The sequence below is a fragment of the Colobus angolensis genome, unplaced genomic scaffold, assembly GCF_000951035.1.
Source record: "Colobus angolensis palliatus isolate OR3802 unplaced genomic scaffold, Cang.pa_1.0 Scaffold23, whole genome shotgun sequence".
NCBI lineage: Eukaryota > Metazoa > Chordata > Mammalia > Primates > Cercopithecidae > Colobus > Colobus angolensis.
The window spans coordinates 9502971-9526280 of record NW_012115488.1 but is presented as its reverse complement, the minus strand read 5'-3'; the positions used below and the strand labels follow the sequence as shown (position 1 = coordinate 9526280).

The 23310-nt window shown below is 36.3% G+C and overlaps 1 protein-coding gene across 1 annotated transcript in view; it reads right to left on the bottom strand.

Moving 5' to 3' along the window:
* Nucleotides 1-23310, bottom strand: part of ADGRV1 (adhesion G protein-coupled receptor V1) — a 605676-nt gene that overhangs the window by 306040 nt on the left and 276326 nt on the right. The window contains exons 78-83 of the mRNA XM_011944259.1: nt 22690-23097; nt 16255-16439; nt 11538-11787; nt 10867-11006; nt 9183-9343; nt 486-586 (exon numbers count right to left, since the gene is read on the bottom strand). Of these exons, the coding sequence (XP_011799649.1) occupies nt 486-586; nt 9183-9343; nt 10867-11006; nt 11538-11787; nt 16255-16439; nt 22690-23097 (1245 nt within the window). The remainder of the gene's footprint in view (nt 1-485; nt 587-9182; nt 9344-10866; nt 11007-11537; nt 11788-16254; nt 16440-22689; nt 23098-23310) is intronic.

Here is a 23310-nt window from a genome sequence, read left to right as displayed (position 1 = left end):
TTTTCACAGTTTCTTCTACCATAGAAAACTGATTGATTTTTCAAAAGAAAATGTTCTATCAAACTATTATATTATAGGAAACAATACAAAGTGTCCAGATACTTCAAAAGTTTACATCATCTTAACGTCCTACACTTAAAGAATTTATAACACAGCATATTTCAAACAGATTAATAAAATGTTAATTTTAATGTATATATAAATTACAAATGCATTCAGCATATATTAGCTGACAATAAGATACTTTGTGATAAGAAGCTTTTTTTGTAAGCGATGATATTAAAGTGCTTCTCTGTAGAAAGAAGCATTTTAGGCCTAATTTTCCTTACATGACTCTCCTGTCCCCATTCTCTTCCACTGCAAAACTAAGCAAGTTTATTTCAACTAAGTTGAGATTAAACTTTACTTTTACACTCAGTTCAAGGACCAAAGAAGAAGAAACACAGACATCTCACGATAAATCATAAATGCCAGCGCTCTCCTACCTGTGTACATAAGCTGGCTGCCATCATGTGAGTCAGAAGTTTAGCTGCAAACATGGAGTACCTGGCACAGAATATATGGGAAAGAACTGCCAAGCAAAGACCTGTAGGAACAAAAAAGTCCACGTATGGTTTAATAATCCACGAAGATTCTAACAGCATCATAGCAAGAATCTTTGGCAGCAGGTAGGCATGTCAGGTCTGCCACCTGCCTCTGCCCAGTACCTGTGGAAAAGACGACATGGCAATTGTAATCTACTCCATTTTCCATGACAAGTAAGATCTTCACACTTAGCAGTCAAGCCCAATGGATAACTATAAATATCTACATGTTCACTTCTCCACTAAAAAGAAATTACAAATTTAGCAGATTAATAATTTTATTAGGCCCTTGGTTTTCTATATTTACAGAAGTCAAGTTTTATTGTTTAAGAAAAAATCAAATTGGAATCCAACTTTCTAAGAACAGGTGGCTTGGGGAAATAGAAATATTCAGGTATGTGAATAAGATTTTTCAGTCATAAAATTTTGAATGGTCTTACCAAAACTCAGGTTTGGTAATTACCCCTTTTTTATCTACTAGAAGTAGTTATGTAATTACAATAGTGTTAATTATGAATTTTAAAGGCAACTTTGCACTACTGGATGCCCAAACCAGGAAGAAAATGTGCTATTTTCTCCACAATGACTTTTAACTTAAACTTCTAAATTTCTAAGTTGTATGAAGAAGATTATAAGATTATTCTTTTTTTTTTGAGACGGAGTCTCGCTCTGTCGCCCCGGCTGGAGTGCAGTGGCCGGATCTCGGCTCTCTGCAAGCTCCGCCTCCCGGGTTTACGCCATTCTCCTGCCTCAGCCTCCCGAGTAGCTGGGACTACAGGTGCCCGCCACCTCGCCCGGCCAGTTTTTTGTAGTTTTTAGTAGAGACGGAGTTTCACCGTGTTAGCCAGGATGGTCTCAATCTCCTGACTTCGTGATCCACTCGTCTCAGCCTCCCAAAGTGCTGGGATTACAGGCTTGAGCCACCGCGCCCGGCAGAAGAAGACTATTCTTATTATCTTTGAGTTTGTTTGAATTCGCCTGTTTACACAACTTCAAGGGGATAGTCAGAACCTTAGCACTAATCCAAGAAATCTTTTATCTTGCAATTCATATACATTTCTTTTAATGTTAGATTTTTAAAGGCAGAGTATACACATATTTTAAAAATATTTTCTGCCTTTTAAGACTTAAACATGCTGCATATGATAACCTATTTGCTTTTTCCCTTAAGTATTTTACCCCACGCTTATTCTCAGTAGGTTATTTCATCTAAGGATTACTGAAACATAACAGCAATTGACATATGTATACTGCTTTGCCATGTACTTTGCACGTATTACCTTGTTTAGTTATATCAATGCCTCCTTAATAAACAGGAGCCACTGCACTCATTTAACATTTTGTTTTCTTTTGAAGCTGTGGAACAAACTTTCAGAATACATTGCATGTTGGCATAAGTGGACTGGGCATCTGCAAAAGGTCTACATGGGGTCTTGTGACTCATTTTCTCATAACTTCTTTTTGAGAAACCATTTGAGTTATATTTTAACCAGGTAGACAAGGCTCTCCACAACAAGGGAGGCTTTGCATTAGTCAAGGCTTTCGGCCTAGAAATTTGGCCAAGATATCTGGAGCAATCCGTTTTTTGGGAAGGCTTCCATGGGGTGTTCTGGAACACATGTGTAGGTCCTGGGGCTGGCTTCAAAATCCACCCACACAAGTACAGAGTGTATCTTCAGAAACTGCAGAGTCATGCCAGATATTGTGGATCTTGACCCAGGTAGTCTATATACTATTGGAGCCGATGCTCAGAACTCAAGTAATGTATACTTTGAATTCCCTAAGATGATAAAAGCCAGTTTAAATTCAAGGCTTGAGTGTGTGAATGTGCATGCGTGTTTCTCTGTGTGTGTGTGAGTAATATACTGACTTTAAAGCAGGGCTTGCAAGATTTTCTTTTTCATTTTAAGGCACATGATCACAAATATGTGCTCTGCTGTAAGTTTACGCGGTAGATGATAACAATGTGAGGCAAGGGATTTGTGCTGAGCAAGGAGAAATACACAAGTCAACTATTTGTTCTAGTGCACAAGAAGAGCCTATTTATAGCCTTTTCCTTTAACTTAGTAATGCTCTATTATACTCCTGTTTCATAATATACATTTAGTATACTAAATTTGACCAGCTCAGAAATATTTAATTAAGTATATTAGGCTTCAATTAAAATGCTAGCATGACACCCGGTGGCAGTTCAAGATTCAAAGCCAGTGGCAGGAAGACAGGCGAGATTCTACTAGCCTATAACGCATCATAGTTATCCAAATGCGTTTTTTTACGTAGGAGAGAAGAATATTGCCAAAAACCTCAAACAGATCGGGTCCTAGTCTAGGGAAACTCATCTGGCTTGGGTGAGGGTATTGAATACCAAAAATTTAAAGAAATAATTATTTCAATTATCAGGTTTCTAAGACACTATAAACTAAATACTTATCTTTTATTTTTTCATCTGAAATTAAATAGCTATATTTAACATCTATTTAAACTTAGAAATCATTTTTTTAATTGCAGAAACTTTTTGGTTTAAATTCCTTAATATAAATATGCAAATTACAAAGCATAAAGTGTTATAACTATAAATAGAATGATTTTTTAAAAAATAAATATAGCCGGGCGTGGTGGCTCATGCCTGTAATTCCAGCACTTTGGGAGGCCGAGGTGGGCAGATCACAAAGTCAGGAGATCGAGATCATCCTGGCTAACACGGTGAAACCCTGTGTCTACTAAAAATAAAAAAAATTAGCTGGGCGTGGTGGCACGCACCTGTAGTCCCAGCTACCTGGGAGGCTGAGGCAGGAGAATCACTTGAATCCTGGAGGCAGAGGTTGCAGTGAGCCAGGATTGCACCACTGCAATCCAGCCTGGGCGACAGAGCAAGACTCTGTCTCAAAAAAAAAAAAAAAAAAGATAAATAAATAAAAATTTTAAAAAATAAAGTATCACAATTCCAGGTATTACTTAAAGGTATATGCCGAACAGTTTTTTAAAAAACAGATTTCTTGGCAATGATGTAGACAAAACAAGCAGCTAATTGAGTAATCTGCCTTTTCTTTTTTTTCCTACCACTATGTAGATAACAGATTTGGTTCTAAAAGAACATCTAATTAGTAAAGAACAGCTAAAGTCTTTTATTATCACACTTGACTACAGATTTCCCTGTCTATCTATACAATATCTGAAAGTTTGTATGCATATAAACATATGAAATATTTGTATGTAAATTAAATATGTACATTACATATGTTTGTAAACATCTTTATTATTTGGCATCACTTAAGAATGAGAGATACTTTCCAAATAACTTAAGTTTACTCCTTCACAAGAGAAGTATTAGTACATTTTCTCATGAAATTTTCCTTAAAATATTTATGAATTATCTGTTTATCTGTCTGCTTTCTCTACAGATAAATTCAAATAAAACCAAATTATCATTATTTCATTAGTAAGTCCACTATTAGCTTTTCAGCTTAGGCTTTTTTTTCTATTATCCCACCTAATGTATTAAGTTGGTGGAAAAATAATTATGGTTTTGGCAACTAATTTTTTTTTTTGAGACAGAGTCTCGCTCTGTCACCCAGGCTGGAGTGCAGTGGCCAGATCTCAGCTCACTGCAAGCTCCACCTCCCGGGTTTAGCCATTCTTCTGCCTCAGCTTCCCGTGTAGCTGGGACTATAGTCACCCGCCACCTCGCACGGCTAGTTTTTTGTATTTTTTAGTAGAGACGGGGTTTCACCGTGTTAGCCAGGATGGTCTCGATCTCCTGACCTCGTGATCCGCCCGTCTAGGCCTCCCAAAGTGCTCGGATTACAGACTTCAGCCACGGCGCCCGGCCTTGGCAACTAATTTTAATTAATTTTAATTTCAAAAACTGCAGTTACTTTTGCACCAACCTAACTGCTGTGCTTGTCACTTTTTCTACTTTTTGTTGCTTATCACTATTGATTCCCATGTTTCTCATCAGCATAATGCCTCTCTCCTCAGCATAATGCCTTTTGGTTATTGCTACTAATAAGCTAAAGGCACAAAATCCCACCTCTACTAAAAATACAAACATTAGCTGGGCATGGTGGTGGGCACCTGTAATCCCAGCTACTCAAGAGGCTAAGGCAAGAGAAGTGCTTGAATTCTGGAGGTGGAGGTTACAATGAACTGAGATCGGACCATCACACTCCAGTCTGGGCAACAAGAGTGAAACTCTGTCTCAAAAAAAAAAAAAAGATTTCTAGTATGAACAAAAGTCAGCATGAAGGATTTTACAGTATAAAAGTTCTGTGTATTAGGCGAAAGGAGTTATTCTAGAGGGGTGAGGTTGCCAGGAGATCACCCTCCAGATAAACAGGGTGGTTGAACTTAACGCTGTTCAATACAATAGCCATTAGTCACATGTGGGCATTTAAGTTTAAATTTTCATTACTATTATTATTATTTTTAAGAGACAGAGTCTTGCTCAGTCACCCAGGCTGGAGTGCAGTGGCATGGTCATAGCTCACTGCAGCCTTGAACTCCTGAGCTCAAGCAATCGTCCTATCTCAGTCACCTGAGTAGCTCGGACTACAGCATGTGCCATCATGCTTGGCCTTTTTTTTTTTTTCACTTTTTATAGAGACAGGGTCTCACTATGTTGCCCAGGCTGGTCTTGAACTCCTGGCCTCCCAAAGTGCTGAGATTAAAGGCGTGAGCCACAGTACCCAGCCTTAAATTTAAATTTTCATTAATTAAAATGAAATAGAATTAAAAATTCAGTTTTCCAATTGTATAAGCCATATTTCAAGGGCTCAGGCACCACTGGTGGCTAGTGGCTACCATACTAGACAGTGTAAAATATCCCCATCATCCTGGAAAACTCTGTTGGAGAGTGTTGTGTTAAACTATCCTAAGTGAAAGCAAGAAAAATTATTCCATATTTTAAAATAATTTTTTAAATTATCCAGGCTTGGTGGCACGTGCCTGTAATCCCAGCTACCCAGGGGGCTGAGGCAGGACACTCGCTTGAGCCCAGAAGGCAGAAGTTGCAGTGAGCCGAGACCACACCACTGCACTCCAGCCTGGGCGACAGAGAGAGAGACTTCATCTCAAAATAAATAAAATAATTTTTATTAAAAATGGCTACAATAATATGGTATGGCACTTGAAAGTATGAACTTGACATATAGCAAAAGTACATCTCATTATTGGAGGATATCATCAGATCAATACTGTGTATTTATTTACTTAACAAACATCTATTAAAACTATTGTATGTCAGGCTGGTGTGGTGACTCACAGCTGTAATTCAAGCACTTTGGGAGATTCAGGCAGGAGGATCGCTTGAGGCCAGACATTTCAGAGACCAGCCTGAGCAAAATAGTAGGAACTCCTGTGCCCACTTGCCTCACTCCCACCATCTCTACAAAACAACCAATGAACTAGTATATGTCAGGGACTGCTGGGCAACGTTCAGAAAGATAAACCTTTGCTGCTCTTTCAGTGCTTGTCTCTCTATTTCTATCTGGATCTTCTCTAAGACAAAGACTAGTTATGAAAGGGCACAGAATATAATTCTGATCAAAAAGATGCAAGGGAAAACATTCTGGGTGGCTTTTAGGAAAGTTTTCACTGGTGTTAAAACTGGACCCAAATAAGAGCTCTTCCCTTGGCAAGCCTGGACATTGCTAGCATGATGCTTGGAGCTGCCGCAGCCAACTTAAGATCATGTACAGACAAAGCTGAGGGAAAAAAATCTTTGAGGATAAAAAGAGAAGAGCCTGGGCTCCTGACAACACCATTAAGGTATTGAATTAATCAATCTGGGAACTAAATCCATTTGTTTAAGATATCTTTGAGCTGTCATCTGTTACTTGTAGCCAAACTCATCCCAAATAATATGTCCATATTGGCCAGGCATGGTGGTTCACACTTGTAATCCCAGTACTTTGGCAGGGTGAGGTGGAAAGATCGCTTGAGTCCAGGAGTTGAGACCAGCCTGGGCCGTATGGCGAAACGCTATCTCTATAAAAAATACAAAAATTTGCCAAGTATAGTGGTGCTCCATCTCAAAAAAAAAAAAAAAAAAGATTACAAGACTATAAGAGTTGTATTCAGAGTCAAACTCAATGCAGTAGCCTAACCAATAGTGTTATCTTTGATAGTACAATATCAAAAGAGTTATGGGAAGGCAGAATTGACATCCTCAAAATAGCAATGTGTATCTCAAACCATGCTAAGTTTCTTAATAATTATACTACAAAATTATGGCTTTATTATCTAATTATTTTAAGTTATACTTCTACCAAGCCATCTTTGTGTTGAGTTCCATAATGCTGCACTCTAATGCACACAGCAATGAATGATTTGTCCTTTCATTTTAACCTCAAGGAATGATCTTAGTTTAATTTTCTGATAGTTGGCAAACTAGTTTACAATTTTAAGTCACATGTATATGCCCTTTCCTTTCATCTTTCTAAGCTGAGAAGTGGTAAGCTTTTTGGCCTTTACAACTATTTCACACACTAGGGTAGTTCTGCTCTAGTATAGTAAATAGAACTGCAAACTAGAATTGGGACCCATACATTGTGATCTACTCTGTATGTTAAAAAAAAAAAAAGGTTAAATTCCTGTCTAATTGTATATTGCTGTATTTCAGGAAAAGTACTAGCAAAGTGGTATCACGTTCACAGGGATATTCAATGTGTCCTGACCTAAATTATAGAAAATGTATATAAGATATATGAAGAATATGTATATAAGATATATAAAATTCTCTTTTCTGGTTCCTGGGGATCCATCAGAGGGATGGGAATTCATCCAGCTCTGAGGGATAAGCCGAAACTGAGGTACAAAGACAAGACTTTGTATCTCCTTATCGACAGAACATGCAATTACATAACAATATGACATGGACAGAGAGAATAAAATAATTTCAAATATGACGCCAAGTCAAAAGTGATAAAAGCAGATACTAACATTTAGATGTTCTCAAATACATGAGCAAATCCATGTAGCCTTTTCTAGAGTAAATTGCAGAAAATATACACAGGTATTTACCAACGATTCTCCAGGAAACCCATTATAGTCAGTCCTACTAGTTTTCTATACAATCGGGATAACATTCTCTCTTCAGTTTTTAAAACTCCTTCTTTTTTTGATATTCAGTCTTTGGGAACAAGCAAGGGATTTTGTGGGTCATAGCAGCACATAAACCTATGTCTCGATGGAAATATTTAAAGTGACATCTAGATTGTATTTCAACATTGTACCTTTTGATATTATTTCATCATTCTATAAAATTGATTTGCTCTTTAAATATATTAGCATAAAAGTAAAATAGGATGTCTCCATCTGATTTTGGAACTATATGGACCTAGAAGATTCTATTAAGTAAGAAATGTCATCCTTTATGAAAGATATTAAGAATAAGAAGTTAATGTCTTGCTATTGAAGTTAGGTTCAGAATTAAAACACATTAAAGAAAATTTATAACTATATAAAATAAAGTTATATTGGAAAGACTGGCAACCAGAACAAAGAATATTAATTAATTACTTGATTCTATCTCCAGAAAAACTTCCTAAAAGATAATGACTATTAGAGACTGTTTGCATACCAAATACAAGAGATATGCATTCAATAATAATCACATTTACAGACAAAATATCACTAAAGCCGAATGTTAGAAAAGTCTCACTTCATATATTTACCACCCTGTTACATAGATACAATTGGTAATCACATATCATGGGTGGGAAAAATGAAGTACAGAGAAACTAAGTAATTTGATCCAGGTCCCACAACTAGCTAACAGCATAATTAGGATTTGAACCCAAGCAGTTTGGCTCCAAAGTTTGCATTTTTTAACCATTATCCTATACCCAGCTCTTAATTTAATTCACTATATAGCAACTTGTTCATAGAAAAAGTTGTGGGGCTGTAATCAGGGCACAGAATGGGTGAGGGTGAGGCATAGAATTATAGTTTAAGGAATTCTCAGATGCCCAACCATATCATTAATACAGCAAATAATAATACTTCTATTGTTAAGTTGTAGGTAAATAGTTTGACAGACATTAATACAACTTAATTTCTTCTTACTGCCAAATATGAGGCCTAGATGTGGAATGTGAAAGATGATTTATTTTTTAACACAGTGGTTGGCATATTCACAACTCTTAAGTTGCAGAATACAAAATCTTCCCATGGGGTAGCTTTAAAAACAATAAAAATACAAAATTCTTTGCATGTATTTTTTTGAAAATTCTTTGTATGTATTTCTTAATATCTCACATAGTCATCACATTGTAACTGCAGAACCTGCCCTCTAAACCACGGTATTGTAAACTATAGCCTTTCCTTAACTATTATCTAGCTTCTATCCTACACTGTAGTACATACTCTTTAGGGGTGAAACTGCATCTCATTCTTTACTGTATCCTCAGTACAGAGATGGCCCTCCATAAATATCTGTTGAATGAATTAATGAATAAGACAATGAAAAAGTTTGCTTTATCCTAGTGCTGATGGAATTATGGTATGTTTGCATCCTGCATATATAAAAGGACTATGGAAAAACAGATTTTCATTTTCATAAACATTTATAACTATTGATTCAAAAATACTGTCACTGACCTGAGATACATATAAATCCAGAAGTGAAGAAGGCTTCATTGTATGAAGATAAGTTGTCAGTCTGAGCATAGACAGCATATACAGACATGTGTGAACAGGCACATTCCACAGAGTCTGCAGTTTCCTCAACCACTTTGCAAAACTGACTGTCAGACAACCAGCTAGGGCAAAAACACAATAGTCATTTTTCCCCTTTCATCAATACTTAAGGTGTTGAGATGGCTTTTAAAGAAAAAAATAGCTTACTAAACTTAAGTGTTCTTTACTCAATACTTAAGTAAACCACATTTTCAAGAAGAAACAGTGAAGGGAACATCTTGTCCAGAACATGACATAACAGATTCCACAGGATGTCTTCAGAAGCAGCCTAAATACCAACCAAAGCTTTGAAGGCATTCCTGGTACCAAAGGAGCTTGTCCTCTCAACAGGGCAGTACAAATTCCTACCTAATCTAGCAAACCTACTCGACATGTTCAATAGAAGGCACTCTTCTCTAGCATTCAAAACGCCTACAAGAACATGGCTGTGATATGTGTTTACTCTTCTTTTTTTTTTTTTCCACAAGTCCTTGTATTTTGAACCATATCAATTACTTGTATGGTTTTCTAAGATTTCTTCCACAATTTTTTTCTACTCTGGAGTGACTTATGTATATGTTTTCTAAGCTTCTTTCAAGTGTTTCCTTTATGAATTCTGGCTAATTTAGCAGAAAAACCATGTCATGATTTTAGCAAACATTGCATCTGATGCCAAGCCTTCTGAGCCTTCCTCAGTGACTATCGCTTGAGCCTCTTCCCTTTTAATGCCTCTTAATTTCTTTACTTTTTTTAAGGACCTAAAACTTCCTGACCCAAACTCCAGATGCAGCTTGAAACATTCACTATTAATTATATATTGATTTCAGAGTATCTATGTATTAGGTTTAAGATCTGTCTTAAACCTAGGAAGAAATTTCAAGAGGAATTTTTCTAAGAGAAAGTAGAAATTTCAGTGTTTTTGAGGACACTTGGTTACCAAACTAAGCTATTATATTACACCTATTTAGAATTTTAGTTTGCGTGGCTGAAATTCAGTAATAAACAAAATCAAGTAGCTGACACGAACCCTAGACCCTTCTAGGCCAGCACTGCCTGATCCTGCAGCATTGACTGATCTCCTAGTGACTGTAACTGCTTAAAATTTGAGGCCTGAGGCCGAGGAGATTCAAAGAATCATTCTCTCCTTTCCATTTGTGTCCATGGATTTAATCTCAAAATGTACTCCAAGCCATGTGGACTAGAATTATAAATTCCTGCTGATTCCTCTTAAACACAAGGCATCAGCTTCCAGAATCACAAGCCCAGATGGAAATGGTAAAAGAAGTAATTTCTTTCCTGCCCAATAAATTTACTGATAACTTCAAGGTTGTCGGAATTGGGCAGAACTCATGCTACATCCCATGAAAGTAGTAAAAATGAAGAAGTAAATAATGTGCTACATGCATATTGAAATGCTGGGCTGCATTTGCCATCAGAACGATACTAGACCATTTCCTATGTTGCTTCCCCTTATTTATTATGGAGGTTATTTTCCAGTCTAATGTCATCTGGGGCTACCATCTATGCTCAGTACAAAACATTAGGCTCAGTGGTACTGAAATGGGGAAGGACCAAATTCTAATTTTTTAAATGTATTAATAAGTACCTTGCAGCAGCCTGATTCCAAAGGAGACACAGAGATGTCTGAGGGATAATTCTCGGCTCAGCAGCATGGATCCTGTAGAGAACCTCATTGTCATTAGTCAGGAGTTGTGAACTCTGACCTTTCACACTCAAAGATAATACCTAGAATGTTAAAAGCAACAGAACATATAATGATGTTTTACAATTGGTGTAATGACTGAGTCTCCTACCCTGAGCTTGAGCTCATTTTTCTAGTAGCTACAGTCACTTGTTTTCTCTCACTGTTAGTATTTAGCTTATTTATGCATGCAGGATGTCTGATTGGTTTTCCATTGTGCCCTTTCTACCCCGCCTTAGTCATTCAGCAGTCTTCAGCTGACAACACTCACTTTGACTCTAACTGGATGACTTCACTAAAAATTAAGAATAGTATATTATATTAGTGAAAGCTATACATTTTTTACTTTTCTCACATATATAATATGTATTTTACTCAAAACATGAAGGAAATATTTCCAGCTCACTTAGAAACTAAACTTTCTACAAATAGTTCATAAAGATGGAACACATTTCATATTAGTTCACCATGTGTAGCACTTACCAAAACTGTGATTAAACAAACGCATTCTGAGTGTGCCTGCTAAAGAAATAAATCACATTCCAACCATGTAAGTGTTTTAAATGATAGATTACCTTATTTTTCAGGGTAGGAAGATTGTTTCCACTTATAAACCACTGTTGGCTGCTATACTCTGTAAACTGGACTAATTTACATGTACTTTTCCCAGCCATTATTTCTGCATCCTGGATATCCAGTAGCCTCTCTGGAATTCGAATATAATCTCCTTCCTTTCCTTCAAACTTGTGTCCATTGATTTGCTGAGGATACCAGTGAAGAGCCAATATTGACAAGTAAGGGCAACTATCAAGGATGGTTTTGCCTCTACAACAGAAAAGCAAAGGGTCTGTAAAAATGGCATGTATTTGAATACATATATCCACTTATACCTGTTAAAGTGCATTACAATTGGGTTCTAATCTTTATGTATAACAGTAACACAACAAACCCAGAAGCAGTAGATAGAATGTGCCTTCAGTTCTTTTGTGGTTGTCATGATTTTTTGCACAGAATTTTCTGCATCCTCTGGCTTGATGCTCCTAGTAACCTAAAACATGGGTTTTTGAAAACTGTTTTATGGATATGAAGATGAAATCTGTGGCTATAAAGATGAAATCTGTGGCTATAAAGTATGCTTTTCTGTGTCAGTCACATCAGCATTGCTGGAAGAGGTTGAGAAAAGCATGTCCCCCACTGAGCTAAAGCCCTTTGCTTTATTTAAGAACATCATAAACCTTATATATGTAGAGCCATGTTTTCAACAAGAGTTTACCTCATGCCTTTCTAATCCACCAGAGCCTGGCTAATAAAATCTTATTTGACGGACAAGAGAAACAGCACTGAACAGTGATCTTTTTTCACTTAACAAGTCTGTTTTGAAGATCTACTAGGCATAATAAGAACCTGGGCTCAGTAAAATTGCTTCTAAACCTCAGTGTGCATTGAAATTACTTGGAAGTTTGTTTTAAAGTACAGATTTCTAGATTACACTGCAGATTTACTAAATCAGAATCCCTACCCAGGGAGGGGATTAGGGGTTCTAGGAATTTATATTTATAACCAGTCCCCCAGAGAATCAGATGCATCTTGTTGGCTGACCCATCATGTTTGCAAACAATCAGGAGACACATAGATAAATCAGATCTTAAACCTGCCTGGAAAAGCTGAGAGAATATTGGAATATTAGGATAAGATTTATGCATTAAATGTTAAAAGTTATATATGTCACAATTGATGCAGAGTATGCATAACTACATCATAGATTTACATGGTATCTTGTCAAGACCCCAGATGTGGGAAATGGAGCAGAGAATTTTAAACTGGGTCAGGAAAAGAAAGAGTAAGGGCCAACTTTTTCCTGTAGTGATACATCCTCTCTAAAAAAAAATCTCCTCTGTAACCTCAGCTATCCTATTCAAATTGGTGCCTTCAAATATCTGAATTGAATCCACTTATTCACCAGGGGCTCTAGGTCCTCTGTCCATGCCTCCTATTGAAACACCTCAATTTGTATGGACCCCACATACCTCCACCTCCACCTCCACCATAGCTTGTCAAAATCTCATCTTTTAATCTGAAGTCAATGGTGACTCTCAGCCTAAAAGGTGTCACTGCAGACACCCTGACCAGACACAATGTGGATGAGATCAGTGAACCTCAGACATATGACTCCACATCCCTTTTCCCCTCCCATCCTTTGTCATCTACTCAGAGTCAGTCCAGTCAGGGACTCTGCTATCTTGGCAAACTAAGAACACCACCGCATGCAGTGACTCTACCTAACCTTGACACAAGCATGACAATTCCTGACCCCTCCTATTTGTTGATAATCATAATTTCCCTGACACCTTAACCTGTGACACCTTTGTCCCTCAAATGCACTCACCCTGATCAATCTCACAGTCTGCTTTATACCTAGGTTGGTACGAGGGGGGAAAACTCCCACATTGACATGTAGATTGGCACCACTGCAAATTCACAGTGACCAATCTCAGTTGGATCCTCAGTGCCACCTGGCATTATTTTTACTTGGCTTCCAAGTGATTGTTTTAGATTTCATCATTCTCCTCAATATCCTTGCTCACTCCCCAAATGCTTAACTCTCAGCAGACATCCTTGATATTGCTCAAGACAATGTATAAATAATGCATATCAGAATGTTCAGCATCTTTAGGGCTTCCTGAGTAAACAAACTAGTCTTGAGCTCTCTCATTTTCTGTGTTCAATTTGTCATCTTCATATCAATTCTACTACCTAATTATTTTCAAGGTATCACCCTCTCATGTCCCTGCCTTAATTTCAGTCTTCATCTTCTTTTACCTGAACAGTAATCCTCTATGTGGTTTTCCTGTTTCTTTCTTTGCCCTATTCTCTAACCTTTAACACTCTTCTCAACATAATGTCTCTAAAATCCAAAGTTTGATTCATTCTCTCTCTCTCTCCCTTTCTCTCTCTCTCTCTCTCTCTCTCTCTCACACACACACACACACACACACACACACACACACCCTACCTAGCTTACTCCATGTTCAATCTTTAAAAAACTGATGATCTCCCCAAACATACCATGCTAATTCTTGCCTGCCTGTCATTGTACATGCTGTTTCCTTTTCCTGGACAACTCAAAAGGAAAAGTAAGTCTATTTAGTGGAAGCACATGGCAGAAAACATGTTGATTCATTTACTCATTCTATTCCTTCATTTTATTGTAACCACTGAGAATCTACCACATACCAGACACTGTTCTAGGCCTGGAGAATACAATAGTCAACAAAACAGAAAAGGCCACTCTTTTTGTACATCTTAAATGCTCTTGAGTTTTCACTGGGCCTTTGAAGGCACAGATATGGGACTCAATGTGCACAGCAAGGTAGATGGTTCACATCTAAGACAATCTGGTGATTTTAACATGTTGCTGTTATTATAGAGATACGGGGAAAATGGAAAAGAAGAATGAGATTGTGGGGATTGCAAAGCCATGAACTGCTTGATTTCATTGAACAAAATAGTTGAACATAGTTCAACATGGGAAAACAATGGCAGGTATTCTTGACTACACAAACACACAAATGCATACGGTGGCCTCAGTGAGTGTAAACTTACTTGAAGCAAATAAATGATCCATTTCAGAGGTTTCTGAAGACAGCATTAGAGACATTTATAAGACGCACTAAGGAGCCGAACTGTTAATCACTGCTCTCAGATGGACGTCTAGGAGCGGGCGTGAGGATTGGAGAATCCTTTCAAAAGGCCCCTGTGAGGCTTTTCTGATGCTTTTCTGATTTTGCACATTAAGAAAACCACAATTTCCAGGACCCGCTCATCAAAATTAAAGGAAGAGTAGACTATAGGGATATGTTGATTCTGTACGTTTACCTCAAGTCACACATTAGAACTGATCTGGGATGAAAGTTTAGGGCGCTTCAGAGCCATGGGGTTGGAGAAGGCAGATTTTGCTATGAAGTAGGTGGTTACAATCTATTCTGACCACAGCTGTACAGCAGGGGCTGTAGACTCAAGTAAGTCCGAGGTTGGGTCCAGGCCTCACCATGAACTAATTGTGTGATCCTTGGCAAGCTGTGTAAGATTTCTAGCTTTAGTGACTACATCTGTAAATAGGGGTATTAAAAGCCCTCACTCAGATCCTGAATAGCTACTTAAAATGATCTCTGTAAGAACAAAATAATATGCACAACTTTTAGCAAGGATTAGGTTGAACCACATGGAAATTTCATTATACTGTTTTTACCTATTAACAAAGGCAATCAATATTGTTCAATTTAAATCAGTGTCAGGACTATAGCAGAGGTATAATTAATATCATTTGTATTATTATTATTTTATTCCTTGTTCTCTCTTATAACTTTTTTCTATCTGGACTGACTATCTCTTTGGACTTCGTATGTCTTGTGACCTAGGAACTAACATTGGTCTGGGCACAGTGGCTCACGCTTGTAATCCCAGCATTTTGGGAAGCCAAGACAGGTGGATCGCTTGAGCCTAGGAGTTCAAGAACAGCCTAAGCAACATGGTGAAATCCTGTCTCCACAAAAAATACAAAAATTAACCAGGTGTGGTGGTGCACGCCTCCGGTCCCGGCTATTAGGGAGGTTGAGGTAGGAGAATCACCCAAGCCTAGGAGGCAGAGATTGAAGTGAGCTGAGACCCCGCCACTGCAGTCCAGCCTGGGCGACAAGAGCAAAACTCCGTCTAAAAATATATATATAGTTAATATAGAGGTATTAGTATAGTACCTACAGTATAGAGAGTTATGTTAACATACAGTTATAAAATTAATTATGTAGTTAATAATGAACATGAGCCACATGTTACTTTTTCCTTTTCCTTTTGCTAACTTTCCGACAACTAGTCTGAAGTTCAACAACATTCTGAGAGCTGTCTTCAAATGGACAAAACAATCACAATTGTTTGTGATTGAGGGAAGCACAGTTAATAGCACATCAAAACACTCCTAAAGGTTGAAATCACTTTTTTTCTATTCAGAATGTACCTTTCACTCATTAAATAAATAAGAGTAAACAGTAAGACTTTGTTATTTTCAAAAAACACTTCAAAATAAGTGGAATATATTATTAACAGTATACATTCATTTTTTTGATGTACCTGCTATGTTTCCTTCAAATAATTAACTGCAACTGCCCAAGAGGTACACAATGCATTGACTGTATCATTCTTAGTTACATTATCTAAATGTCATTTTGTATTACATGTTGCTTTGTAAACAGTGAAAAATGCATAAAAAGTACTGCTAACATATTAAAAGATACTTACTTTTCACCAGGAGAGCTGCAAGTAACATTAGTCAGCAGAGAAAAGGCAAAATTCTCAGTCACTTCAGTAAAGTGACTGAATCCCTTAGTGTCCTTGCGCTTTGGGTTAATAAGAGAACAAAGAATCTCATAGAAAAGAGTTCGGCTGGCAACACTGAAAGCTTGATTTTTTCCTTCAATAGTTATCTGGAAAAAGAATCTAAGTATAAAAATATATCTATAAAAAGAAATTTCTTAAATTATATGCTATATATATGTGTGTGTTCTTTATTAATAGTTATTAACATTAGTAAGGATAAACATAAGAAAATTTAAGAGAAATTGGTATCAAAATTGTATTTCAAATATATATATTTGCAGTTGAAAAGACATAATCATCTATAAAGAAAAGGCATAATCACCAAAATATTTTCTACTTAATCATTAGATAAAGTCCTAAATGGCTGCACAGATTACTTAATTTTAACTACAATAATTAACATCATGAGTTAAAATTTGTCTCAGTTTTACATCTATCCCAGGAATTCTTATTCTTTTGACCAACAAATAAGGAAACAAATACCTCAAGAATATTTGTTTATAATAGTGGCAAAATTATTTTTTTTCAGTAAACAGAAGCTACCATAATCACTAAATATTTAAAGCACTAAATGAGAAAATCCTTTTCAAGATTAGTTAAGAGCTCCGGTCACTTTTGCCTTTTTCAATAAGTATGACCCTTCCTACTAAAAAAAAACCCAAAAAACTGGGTTATTTGTTTTTTTGAGAGACAGGGGAAAAAAAGGAGGAAAAATCCAGAATGAAGGGGGACCACATCTTTATTGTTTAAGCATTGGTGTGAAGCCACTTACTCCATTACCTTCTGATAAGTCCCTATTACTTCCTCAAATTCTAAAAGTCATCACTTTCTCTATGATTCTTACACTATGCCCCATCTACCAACCTACATTTTCACTCTTTTTGTAACTTGCATGTACCTTTATTAGTGAACTTATGACAACCTAGAAATGATTTGTCTGTTTCAAGCTCATCGTGAAAGTGGATCATGTCACCCATTTTTTTTTATGACTTTGTAATCTAGTACAGTTCCAAGCTTGCAGTAGAGCTCATGATTGGCATTTATAAGAATAGTCATCTCCCAGATAGTAAGGCAGAGTGGAGAATAACCCACAGGGAAATGTAAAAGACACAGAATAAAAATTTAGCAATGCAAAAATTACAAATGGAGACAGAGCACAACCACTGGATACTGAAACAAGCAAACTGAATATGATAAATGGAAACAAGCTCAAGAAAATCTCCCAGAACTTAGGGAAAAGATAACAGGCTAGTAGGACAAATCTTGATAAATCCCTAAGATACAATTTTATATATAAAAGAGCAGGCAGAGGCCAAAAATAGCACAGCTCCTTAATATGCTGAAGAAATATTCATGTCTAAAAATGTAGAGATTGCTTTTATACTAGGGAAAATTAGAAAAAGAGACAACACCAGATATTATCTCGGTGATTTTAAAAAATATTATTTCAAGAGTAAAAAAAAATTATACCAGAAACCAGATAGGAAAAAAATTACCAACAGAAAAACAAAAATTTAGTTTAACTTCCGACTTTTCTAAAAATGAAATGTCAGAAGTCAGAAAAGCAGTATGTGCAGAACTGTAAGAATTAAAGGTTGTAATCCAGAGATTTTATGGCTACCCACACTTTCATTCATATTCAAAAAAAAAATAGAAAGTTTCTTTTAGTAAAGCATGCAAAACTGAAGCAAAAAGGCCATTTCTAGAACACTCCGTTAGTACAGGGACCTTGTAGTTTTTGGCACTTTCTAGCAACTAATCTTCACAACAACCTGTGAGGAAGGTCCTATTATCTTTGTTTCCAGTTACGGGAACTAAGGCAGAAGGAGGATGACTAACTTGTCCTTTTTGTTCGCACACAATTGGTGACCATGAAGCCTAGGAGGTGCTCCTGACAGCTGTCCTACACTGCCTGGCAACATTCCCCACTTGCTTGTCCAAAAGCAACCACCTGGATTGACTCAGTTCACAGACAAGTCAGTCAAAATTACCTCAAGCATGAAACACAAAACCAGCCAGCAAAATACAAAGTTAACTCAAAATCCTTGTTAGTATGATAACAAAATAAATCAAGTGTAAAAACTAATTACTGAAATATAAGGTACCTATTATTAAAAAGTATATGATGAAAAGAATAGGCTCGCTCCACAAGGCCAGTTTACACAAACAACAAAAGAACTCCCAACATTATTAAAATTGCCTTACGAACAAGTAGAAGACCTGAATCAACCATGAAAAAAACTTAAAAAGTTGTCAGGATAGAAGATAAAGATGGCGGTCTTTGGAAGTAGGGGATAGTCTATCAAACTTTTACAGAACTAATGATTCCTGTGCTCTTTCAAGTGTTTCAGACAAAAAATTAGAGTCAACACCTTCTGATGGGCTTTGCCAAGATTTGATAACCACAAAATCAAAACCTGACGAAATTCAAAGTTAGCATATCAGATTCAGGCGGGGTTTTAGACTGCTCTTGCTATTAAGGCGACTGAGAACTTCTAAAATGTTTTTTATTTCACTATGCCTGGGAAAATCAGGGGACAGAATATTCTGTCATAGCAAAAATTTGCCTGAACCCACAGCTGGATTTCATATAGAAAGTCTTTATAGTGAGGCATTTAAAGCTGATGCTCTTTTTCACTACAATACTTGTGCCACTTCTAGCATGTGTAATAATATTTCCTCAGATTTAGTGAGATTTTTTAAAAGAAATGCTTGTATAGAATAGATTTTGTTTCAAAGAACTCAGAATCTGGGGGAAAATAAAATTTAACAATATAAAACAATTTCACTTAAAATATAAGATCTTATAGAATGAAGTACCTTCCAGTACTTGGAAGTTCTATTCTGTCCTTTTTAATTTGAGGTTATTTTAGAGTGTATATAATTTCATATGGAATATATCAGTGGCTTGCCAGGTAAAGTACAAATGACCTTATTTGAATTTTAGACCGGCAACAATAACTTTCTGGTATAAGTATGTCCCAAATAAGTATCTGCAATATACTTATACTAAAAAATGTCTTTGTTGCTTATCTGAAATTCAAACTTAACTGAGCATTCCTTATTTTTATTTGGTAAATTTTGCAACCTTATCTTTATGTGATAATCTACATTTTCAGTATTTGTTTTATTATTCTCATTATTATTGCTATGCTTAAAATATAAAATATGTATTTCTTGCATTTTTAAATATATTTTATGCATTCATTTAGTCAGGCCCCTCATAATGGCTATCATTTTTCCCAGTTTTTATTGTTATGATAAGTAATGCTGAAATAAACATTCTCATCACATGTGTATTTGCAAAAATGTTCCCCACACTCGTTAGTTGTCTTTTCACTTTGCTTTGGTGTATGCTAAGATAAATTTTATTTAAACTGTATGTGGTCAAGGTATCAATCATTTCCTTTGTAGCTTCTGGGTTTTGTCTGATGCTTTAGAAAGATCTTCCTCATTCCAAACTAAAACGATGAAATGACTGATCCATGTTTTCTGCTGCTTCCATGGTTTCAGTTTTACACTGAAATATTTGATCTATCCAGAATTTATTTTGGGATAGAGTTTAGGATAAGGTTCAGCTCTTTTTTTTTTGCTTTCAAATGGTTATATCAGCCATCTCAACACTATTTGCTGAATAATATTTTCGACCCATTGATTCTTAAATAGCACCTTTATCACATATAACATTTTCATCTGTGCTTCAGTTTTTGAACTTTTTGTTCTATTCCATTGATGTGAATATTTATGTCTGCACCAGTGCCCCTTTAATCACAGTAACATCATTTTTCAAATATGTTTTCATGTCTGCTAGGGTAAGGTCCCTCTCCTTTTTCTTCTTTTTCAGGAAAGTTCTGCCCATTTTCACATGTTTACATTTCCAGGTAATCTTTAGTATCATTTTATCAATGTAAAAATAACCCCAAAACAACCTACTGATATACTGATAGGAATTATGATGCATTTATAGGTTAATTTACAGAAAACTGTTGTGTCCATATATTGAGTCTTCTTATTGCAGAACAAGGTATGAATTTCCATTTACTGAAGTCTATGTTAGTAGAATTTTTGTTTTCTTTATATGTTTTCTGTATGTACATATGTATTATATATTTCTATATTTATTAAATAAGTCAGTTAAATCAATAGATTCCAGTATTGATGTACATATAAAAAAGGAATTTGAGAGTACATTATACCATTCTATTTTTTTAAAAGTAGTGACAAAAACTTGATTTGAAAATAACCAGAGCAAAGAAGGCTTCAGTTGAAATCAAATATTAGTCATTTTCTTTTAAGAATTCAGGCCGGGTACAGTGGTTCACGCCTGTAATCCCAGCACTATGGGGGGCCGAGGCGGGCAGATCACGAGGTCAGAAGATCAAGACCATCTTGGCTAACAGAGTGAAACCCCATCTCTTGTAAAAATTTTGAAAATTAGCCAGGCGTTGTGGCGGGCGCCTGTAGTCCCAGCTACTTGGGAGGCTGAGGCAGGAGAATGGCTTGAACCCGGGAGGCAGAGGTTGCAGTGATCCGGGATGGCGCCACGGCACTCCAGCCTGGGCAACTGAGCAAGACTCCTCTCAAAAAAAAAAAAAAAAAAAGAATTCAAATGATGTTTTTACTTGATTTTACAATTTTTTTTTTTTAAGATGCAGTCTTGCTCTGTCGCCCAGGCTGGAGTGCAGTGGCACAATCTTGGTTCAGTGCAACCACCGCCTCCCGGGTTCAAGGGATTCTCCTGCCTCAGCCTCCCGAGTAGCTGGGACTACAGGCGTGTGCCACCACGTCCGGCTAATTTTTGTATTTTTAGTAGAGACAGGGTTTCACATGTTGGCCAGGGTGGTCTTGAACTCCTGACCTCAAGTGATCCACCCACCTCTGCCTCCCAAAGTGCTGGGATTACAGGCAATATTTTATAACATTATAATATTTTTATAACATTTAAAATTCATTTTATTCCTCCAAGTATTCCCAGGTTATTTATTTAAGTATCTTCATGTATGAGAAAATTGTACTGTTTGCTAATAGTTACTCAAGAAAAGTTAATTATATTTTCCCACAGGAGCTACTTTTATAATTCAATTGTATTATTCATGATAGTACTAGTAACAGTCAAGATGTACTATCTGACAACTCTACTGAAATAAGTGCTGATTCTTAACCAATAATAACTTGGTTAACACACACAACTTATTGAGAACAAAAAGTAGCAGAATTTCCATATATTTTCCCTAAATCATATGAAGTGAGGTCCTGTTTTCTTCCCTAAAATGTAATTACTGTACATTCTTTCTCTTTCCCTGAACAAAAACAACTTGGCATTGTTCTATGCCATTGGACCATTAGAAAATTCAAGTAATAATATTTTATGGAGTGAGTTTTATTGCTAGAATTTTCTCTGCATGAAATAGGAATTGCTTTCCTTTGCTTTATAAGATGTTTGCCACGGTCTGCTCTTTTTACCTCTGTACTTTATAATTTTCTTTCCTATCCTTCAAGCATTGTATTTTAAGAGCTAGCACCAGATGGAAAGTGCACGACCATCTAAAACTCCATTGTAAACATCTAAAGTATTTAAAGGTGACTATGTAAGAGATGTAGTAATTATACACTCATGTGTATGTACTCAAAACATTCTTCTATATAAATATATTGATAGGAAATATCTTTATAAGAAAGCCCAAAGTAAACCTTTAAAGGAGGCTTTTTTTAAGTAATAACTTTATAGATATCTTTCAAAATTTATATTCTTAGGCTCTCACATCTCCATTTAATTCCATCATTTGCACAGGTATAAGTAAATAGGTTTAAAATAAAATCTGTTTTGTACAAGTCTAAACCAAATGGAAAGTCTGAAATTATCTAGTCATTTCTTAATTTTTCTTTTCTGTGAGTTTTCAGTGCCCGTGAGGACCAAAGAACAAGCAGAGGGCAATAATCCTATTCCATGGCATTTAAACTGGAAGGACTATGTAGATAATCTAGTTCAAGTCCTTTTCTTAACGGACTAAAAAACTGAGGCTCAAACTACAAAGTTAATTGGCCAGTTTCTGGAGAATCGCCAACTGCCTATAGCTTCCAACCTCTGCAGCCTTTTTTTTCAGGCACTAGGCTGTCTTTACTACTGCACCAGGTCATTCTCTAAGCCTAAGACTGAGATTTCCAAAGAGGCATCAGTCATATCCAAGCAAGAGGACAGTGCTCGATATGATGCATTCTATTTCTATATTCAGAAATCTAACTTTATCATAATTTCATAATAACCAATGTTAAAAGAGAATGTAATTTTGGTTTTACTCGGGTTTTTAAATTTACAAAATTTCACTAAACCAAGTGCTAATATTCACAAGAACTTACCTTTTCTATTAAATGCATCATGGCACTGAGTTGTTCATCTGTGTTTTCTGTGGCCACTTTCATGCTGATGGTATGGAGCACTCTGTTGAGAATATCATCATTCACGGGCTGATGTAGCTGATCTGCAAGCCCCCAAATGGCCTGCGAATCTGCGTCCGAGACAAGAGTGATGTTGGCAGTACCATACACTTTATCAATTCTGGCACCACCTTTTGGGTCAAAAAGGACAATCTGGAAGCGTTTAGGAAAAGAATTTAAAGATCCTGTCTCTGGCGTTAGGATGACATCCAATACAGTGCTTCTCTGGCCAGGTTCAAAGACCAATGTACCTTCAGTTATCACAAAATCCTTCCCAGAAATAGCTGGAGATATGATAGTACGACCAATTGTTTCAGCACTCCTCAACTCCTAGAAATTAAACAACACCATTTAAGTGAATCTATGACACCTCTGATCTTGTCCTAAACAAATTCTTGTTTCTTAAACAAATTCAGTTTCTCTTAAACAAACTGGAGGGCAATAATGACAACAGTACTACCAAAATATAGGGTTTTATACTTTTTATAATCTTCTAAGATAAATCAGAGAGATAAATACATAATATATAGTGATGAGATTAGG